Here is a 7769-nt window from a genome sequence, read left to right as displayed (position 1 = left end):
TTAAAGAGGAGAACAGTAGCTTACTAGCTTTCTACCATTAAATTTTTTTACTAATTTGATAAAGTTAGTAACTAATTTGATATCATAAGTTAAAGGGATAATGTGTACTGGTAAGCAAAGGCGAATCTAGAATTTTTCAAACATGGGTGCACCAAGTAAAATGTATTGAAGTGAGAATTGATCTTTAATCCTCAAGGTCAAAAGCTCAACATTTAACCATGTGGACCATTTAGACTTCTTGTAGTACGGGTGCAAGAATATAATATTATACAAAATCTTAAAAAATATACATATAAAATATCTAATTTTACGAAGAGATCACGGGTGCGATTGCCCTTTTTTTTGCTCCACTGCTGGTAAGAGTCGTTTGGTTCAATACATTCAAAAATTAAAATGCATAGATTATTTATGCAGTGATACTGGCTTAATATCTAATCTCAGAATGCTTGTATAATTTATATATTATATTTTTTATACACAGCCAATTAAATATTACATTGTCTTTTACAAATTTTTATACTGAGATTAGTTGCACTAATAACACAACTAAGCCACCTCTTAAAATAGGTAAGTTGGGTTTAAACTTAAACCTATTTTTATATTTTCCAACATTGTGAAGACTGAGGAATATTGTATCAACAAAGCTAACTTTTTTTTTTTTGGTATAAATAAGTTGAAAAAAACTAAAGTAACGTAATTTGTACATCTTCTCAGAAGGTTCCTTCCATAGCCTTGTACCTTTTCCTTCCTCCCCAAGTACCCCTTTAAATTCAAATACTTTTTTTTTTTCTGGATATGCTTTAGTCTAAATTTAGTTTCTAGCTTACGTATACGCATGATTTTTAAATTTTTTTTTGCATAAATATATTTGTTTGGGTTTGATTTTGGTTGCAGAGAGCAAATATATAACGTTTGTATAGCAAGATGGCTTCAACACTGTTACTGGTTTTGGTTTTTGTGCTTGATTTGATTGCTTTTGGACTTGCTGTTGCTGCTGAGCAGAGGAGGGCTACTGTGAGTTGTTTTCCGATAATTCTTCTTCTATTTTGCTCTTTCCTGTATGTTTTTTTGTTATATTCTTCGTTCAGCTTTCAGTATCATATTATATACTACTGTATTGGGGTTTTTTTGGTGCGGGTTTGTATGTTGAGGAATTGAAGAAATTATGTAGCTATTTTAGAGGGTAAATAAATTCTCAGCCCATAAAATTCTTCGTGCACTATGAACAGTAGTTATGGTACTAACACTAGCAAGGTTGAAGATAGTTGGATTATGTTCTAGTATATAGTTTATGGCTTGTTAAGGTGATATTCAGGAAAGGACCCAGAAGTTGATTTAATAATTTTTTTTTTAAAAAGGGTGGGGTGTGGCCTGTGGGTATTTTGAATTTTGAACAAGTAGGGTCATGCCCCTCCACTGGCCTACTACATGTGTCTGCTTCTTGTTGTCGTCTATCAGAATATAGTCTTATTTCTTTCTTGGGTTTAGCAATATGGGACCGGCTTGATAGGTTTGAATTGAGTGGCTTCTCATTTCTTGTATGGTGACTCAACTAGTAATAGTTAAGTATTATCTCAGAAAATCATTTGGACAACGAAAATGATTTTCTAACCATCTGAGAAATCTAATCCTCATTTTATGTAAGTAATGTCTTTAAATCTAATTGGATTTTCTTTGCAAATAAAGGTTTTATAAATTTTACACTTATCCCTATTCAAACTTAATGTAAGTGTAACGACATCAATAACTTAACTTTAATCTGACCAGTGTTGGTAAATTGGATCCTTGCTTCCATAATGTTTTATGTTTGCTAATCTGATCATAGATCTACCTCGTTCACTTTTATTACCATCTATTGCCATAGTGTCACATCTACAGATTAGTTTGCATATGCTGAGGCTTGTCGTGATATCAGGTCATTATTGTTAACTGAATGAAGGACTTGGTGACTTAGATGCTTTTGGTTATGTCAATCAAATATTTAAGTTAGAAGCATTATTTGCACATTCTCATTTATATAAGCATGTAAACAGATTTGCAAGTCTGATCAGAGATAATTCCCTATCCAACTTCTCGGATGTGGATAAACTTGGAAGGAGTGCTAGTTATATCCTTAATTCAGTTGATCTAAAAAGGTTGTTTCGATGATTCTTTGAGATTCCACAAGTAACTTGATGCTCTTTTAAGATTTGGATAATCAAATTAGAAAAGTAACCTGTTCAGTCACGTCGCCATATAAACAAGTGAGTGGATTAAAAAGTGTGGCCAGAGATCTTAAGTACATATGGACCTTGCCTTTCAAGATACTGTGCATCAACTTCATCGAAATCTGTTCAATTAGTACCTTCATGGTATTATTACATCTTGCTTGGTGTTCTCTCTTCTTCCCTTGATTCTCTGTGTGTGTGGTTGGAAGGTGAGGTGATTATAATCTTTTGTTAAGTCTGTACTAAATCAACCCCAATATGTAAGTCTACTCTCTAAGAGAGTTAACCAATGTTGATGTCCTTGTTCAAATGCAAGTGGAGTGGAAGTTGTCTGAGCATGCGAGTCTTTACGTGATATGATGTGATCAGAGTTCTCATTGACTTTTTGAGGTTAGAACAGACAGGAACCGATCATGACAGACTAGTTCTGCAAGAACGACGAAGTTACCAAGTAACACGTACATATTCAAAATGGACATGGTTCATAGGTTTCATGCAGGGACGGTTATAGTCGTTGTAGGAGCCAACTTAGATGGTGGCCTAAGAGGAAATATGAGATTTCAGAGCAGTTAGAAGAAGTAAATGATAGAAATCAAGATCTGCGCTAATTGCTTAGAGGTTTAGTTTAATATTATAAAAGCATTTCTGACTTAGCTATTTTGGCTATAAGGTTGATGTTTCTATACTTGACAATTATCAAGATCATAGAGGCTCTGATACCATGTGAGAAATATAGGAAAAGAATATTATTGAATTTTTGTTGTGTCTACATTATTACATTGAGACCTTATTTATACACTAGAATACAATCCTTTACCAAGTAGGATACAATTTACTATTTCCATTCCTTTTCTAAATAGGATTGTATAAACCTATTCCTATTCTAATAGGATTGTGTAAACCTATTCCTATTCTAATAGGATTGTATAAACCTATTTATTCATGTTCTAACAAGTACTAATAATATACATTTTCAGTAAGTTTAATTTTTGGGTTCTTTATTTCAGGCAACGATCAACAGAGATGCAGAGTATAATTACTGTGTGTATGAGTCAGATGTTGCAACTGGCTTGGGTGTGGGTTCATTCTTCTTTCTTTTAGCTAGTCAGCTCCTCATAATGTTTGCAAGTCGATGTTTATGCTGTGGGAGGGCACTGCGACCAGGAAAGCCCCGATCATGGGCTATTGTCTTATTCATCACCTGCTGGTACGTTTCTCCGTAAACATGGTTCATGAACTACATTTTAGTGTTTGCTAGCCAGAGTAGAGACATAATGATTTCACTAATGTATGTAAGAATCTAGTCAAATATGTGAGAAATAATTATGTCTTGAATTTCTCAGGGTCACCTTCTTTATTGCTGAAGTGTGCTTACTGGCGGCTTCCGTTAGGAATGCCTACCACACAAAGTATAGGACTTACTTGGCACAACATCCTCCGTCCTGCGAGGTTTTGAGGAAGGGAGTCTTTGGTGCTGGCGCTGCTTTTATTGTTTTCACTGGCATTGTCTCTGAACTTTTCTACGTCAGCTATTCCAAGGCCGATGAAGGATCCATTCCTCCAAGAATGGATGGTGGCATAAGGATGAATGCGTTCAGGTGAACCCATTGAGGAGAAGGAGGTTTTGGTTGTATACTCACTAAGCTTTTGCACTTACTTAGAATGTGATATTGGTAACGTGGTATACTTAACCCTGTCGGGTTGGTGATTTGACTTCAACGAAATTAGAGATTCTGATCATTTGTTGCGACTTTTGTGCATCCTTCATCATTGTTCAAAATTGCTGAGTAGGGATATAGACATAGATAGGTATGACTGCTACTTGTGAGTTCTGTTGTACAATGTTTTGAAGAGAGTTTTTCTGGGGTCTGATGAGGCAAAAAATGGGTTGTCCACCTTATGATACCTTGAGATGATTCTAATGTTCCTGTTGCCATTTCACATTCTGTTCTAGTAGCATATTCATTTTTCTTGACAACTGAGACATCTCCGAGAGCTGTTGGCTCACAGTTTGAAACTCGGTGAATAATGGGCCTGCCCACCCTACTACTATCCTTCTCCACTTAGTTACCGGGCTTGTCTTTGGAAGTGTTTGAATTCATGACATACACCTAACTCACACTTCTATATAACAAAATAGAAGGGCAAGGCATTTCTTTGGACATATCTACCTATCAAATACCCAAGTCCTTGTCCATATTCTTGACTTTTTTATATTGGAGGTCATCTTCATCTTGAAGGGTCTACTTTTTTATTTTCCATTTTAAACATAATTTGCATATTTCTAAATTGATAATTTAAATGGGGTTGAATCCCTGTTATGTGATTGTGATTGTGATTGCGATTGCGATTGTGATTGTGATGAGTGTTATAAAATATGTTATTATGTCATTTATAATTAATTAAGATATATTTTCACCTCACTTGATCATTGTAAAGTTATGTAGTTAGTGATAAAATCCGATGTAGATAAATAACATTTTTTTGGTGAGAACTCTTCATAACTTTTCCTATGACCAAATATACATGGTGGACAGTGGACTAATCATAATGCACAAACTGTTACATTTCGTTCATAGATGATTAGAATTATTAGATATTAATTTTGCGGATATTAGTTATTTTCATCTTTTATTATGTATAGGATAATACCTAAATTTTCCTATAACTTATTATACACATATATTAGTAATGCATTCTAAATTTCAAATGAAATTTCGTATTAATTTTATACATGAGTAATTTTCTAATTAGCTACCAAATAACTTATACCAAAATTAAGATACTTCTTTACGAGCTACCAACCGATCCCGTAGAATTCAACAACAACAANAAGGATGTACATTAAGTTTTAGATATAGTTAAAGGATGTTTTTGGCCAAAAACTCTAACTTTTCCTATGACCAAATATACATGGTGGACAGAGGACTAATCATAATGCACAAACTGTTACATTTCGTTCGGTAGATGATTAGAATTATTAGATATTAATTTTGCGGATATTAGCTATTTCATCTTTTATTATGTATAAGATAATACATAAATTCCCCTATAACTTATTATACACATATATTAGTAATGCATTCTAAATTTCAAATGAAATTTCGTATTAATTTTATACATGAATAATTTTCTGACTAACTACCAATTAACTTATACCAAAATTAAGATACTTCTTTATGAGCTACCAAATGATCCCATAGAATTCAACAACAACAACAAAAAACTAGTACTTACAAGAAGTTCAAAAAAGCACTATGATTTTTTTTATCTGTCATAGTCTTGATGGACAGAGTTACTGATGGACAGAGTTACTTGATACCTATTACTAGTAGGAGGTGGCAGGTATTCCATAAAATTAGTTGAAATGCACAAAAAATAATCCAAACATCACGATCATAAAAAATAAAATAAATAAAAAAATAACTAGTACAAGAAGTGGGGAGCAAGAGGGAATGACTCCCCAAGCAATTAGACAGATGTAGAGAAGAAAATAAATCTTGTGAAGAATTATTGATGTAAAGAGATTAGACATATATATCCACAAGAAAGAATCTTCCAATTCCATTCAATCACATCTAAATCATCCCACCACTACCTAGCTGGAATAAGACCCCATCAGTCTCTTCCATTCTTAATTCTAATTAATCTGTACCTCTCAATATTCACACCCTTTCCTATCAACATTTAACGGTAACTGAGTTAATGTCATTATATTTAGAGTCGCTAAAATCTTTAGTATCATTTATATAAAGTATTGATTATAAATATTGATATTTATTATTATCGATAAATATAATATAATGACAATTATATTATTACCGCTAAATTCTTTGTTATAGGCTACACAACCTTTGTGTACTTGTTTTCTCATTCACAATCAAAAGAGAGAATGGAAAACACAACATTATTATAGCATGAAAGCTGATTATAAAAAGGGATATGCATTTTTTGAGGGAAAAAAAGGTTAATGGTAACATTAATAGTACTAATTAACAAGACTTAGCTTGAACATTAGCCCAGCATGAACCCAAATTAAATTTACATCAAAACAAATCCTTTAATTAACTAATCAATATACAAACATTTCTCTTGATCATCCTCTTATGGTTTGATCTCTAAATCATCCCATGCTTTATTGAGATCGGCTGCATTACTCAACGTCTCGAATTCGTTCCAATTCCAGTAATTACTTGACATATTTTCATCTATAATAAGATCATAATTGCTTGTTTCTGGAACTTTCCATGGCTCATGAGAAAGAAGATCAGTACTGCTGCTTGTAATTGGCATAATTGTAGTTATTGTTGACTCCTCCAATATTGTACTATCAAACTTCCCCATATGTTCATAATTATTATAAACATTTGAAGATAATTGAGTATTAGTACTAGAATTGGGAATTAATGAAAAATGTGTATTCCCATGATCTTGAGAAATATTTGAAAATATGTCATAAGGTATTGAGTATGAAGGAAGATTTTTGAAATCTTCATCTATAGTACTAGTAATAGTACTATTTCCCGTTATTGTGACACTTGGCAATATGGAACTTGTAATACTATTGGTCATACTCGTCGTGGTGATTAATGGACACCTCTGATCGTTTATTTCTAATCTGACATGTTTCCTTCCAGTTATATAATCAACGGGATCAGTAGGCCTTAAACGTTTATTTTTTCGCCCACCGCCTATCGGAACGTTACGAAGGGTGCCACCTTCGGTCCAATGCCTTTTACAACCTTTACAATAATGTCTAGGCTGTGACTTGTTGTAATTGTTGTAGTAACAAAATTTAGTGTTGATTGAATCACACCTTGGACATTTCAATTGCTCCGATTTTGGTGGCGGCTGCCGCCTTATCGACGGTGGTTCCGGTGGAGTATTGTGGGTGGTGGTGGTCCAATTATCTAGACCATCATCCTCAATTGAAACCAACTTAGTATTCAACCCCATAAATCGATAAACAAATGATTCCTAGCTAGCTGAGTAGTGAAATATAATTTTAGTATACAGGAGCGAAACAATCAACCTGTTGATTTCTAATGTGCAATTTTTTGCCTTTGGATCTTGATACAAGAAAGATAAATGAAGATGAAGAGAATTGGAGTATTATTATATGGTGAATTTTCTTTGAAAGAGAGAATATTATTTATGAGGAAGGTGATGAGAAATGAGAAAGTATATCACTAGCTATTTTTTTTGTTTTTTAAATGTGAAAGTGTGTATATACTTGTGGAAGGGGTGGTGGTCTATGGGGGCTATCAATCTATCTGTAAAATTAAAATAAAATATAATTGTATATAATAAGATCTAGATATAAGATATATATTTAATTTCTAGGTATATATGTATATATCACTTGAGAGCAATAGTTGTATTGTATGGTTTTGATTGATACTTGTGGCTTGTGGGGTGCAGTCTATATTAAATTATGACTCTTAGGTTTCATTTTAGCAGACAATCTATAACATCCCCTCCCATTATTATTGTATTATTTCATCTTATAATTATTTATTTCAAATCGAATGTTGCTTTTATTTTTTCTTGATCAATAAAAAG

At 33.0% G+C, this 7769-nt stretch overlaps 2 protein-coding genes across 4 annotated transcripts; one reads left to right on the top strand and one right to left on the bottom strand.

The window, feature by feature from the left end:
* Positions 1 to 364: 364 nt before the first annotated feature.
* On the top strand, positions 365 to 4178 carry LOC125849186 (uncharacterized). 3 transcript variants are annotated; one of them, XM_049529217.1, is made up of 4 exons: positions 365 to 567; positions 895 to 1014; positions 3215 to 3414; positions 3551 to 4178. In XM_049529217.1, exons 2-4 carry the CDS (start codon positions 925 to 927, stop codon positions 3807 to 3809), a joined length of 549 nt encoding a protein of 182 aa, XP_049385174.1. In that variant the 5' UTR covers positions 365 to 567; positions 895 to 924; the 3' UTR covers positions 3810 to 4178. The 3 variants fall into 3 exon arrangements, with proteins under 3 accessions (XP_049385174.1, XP_049385173.1, XP_049385172.1); XM_049529216.1 differs by lacking the exon at positions 365 to 567 and adding an exon at positions 693 to 717; XM_049529215.1 differs by lacking the exon at positions 365 to 567 and having other exon boundaries at positions 801 to 1014.
* Positions 4179 to 6087: 1909 nt separating this feature from the next.
* On the bottom strand, positions 6088 to 7401 carry LOC125848323 (dof zinc finger protein DOF2.2-like). The gene has a single exon (XM_049528174.1). The coding sequence runs from the start codon at positions 7161 to 7163 to the stop codon at positions 6312 to 6314; it is 852 nt and encodes a 283-aa protein (XP_049384131.1). The 5' UTR covers positions 7164 to 7401; the 3' UTR covers positions 6088 to 6311.
* Positions 7402 to 7769: the final 368 nt, after the last annotated feature.

The sequence above is a fragment of the Solanum stenotomum genome, chromosome 12 (assembly GCF_019186545.1).
Source record: "Solanum stenotomum isolate F172 chromosome 12, ASM1918654v1, whole genome shotgun sequence".
Lineage (NCBI taxonomy): Eukaryota > Viridiplantae > Streptophyta > Magnoliopsida > Solanales > Solanaceae > Solanum > Solanum stenotomum.
The sequence above is the reverse complement of the archived record's forward strand: the minus strand, read 5'-3'. Positions and strand labels throughout refer to the sequence as shown.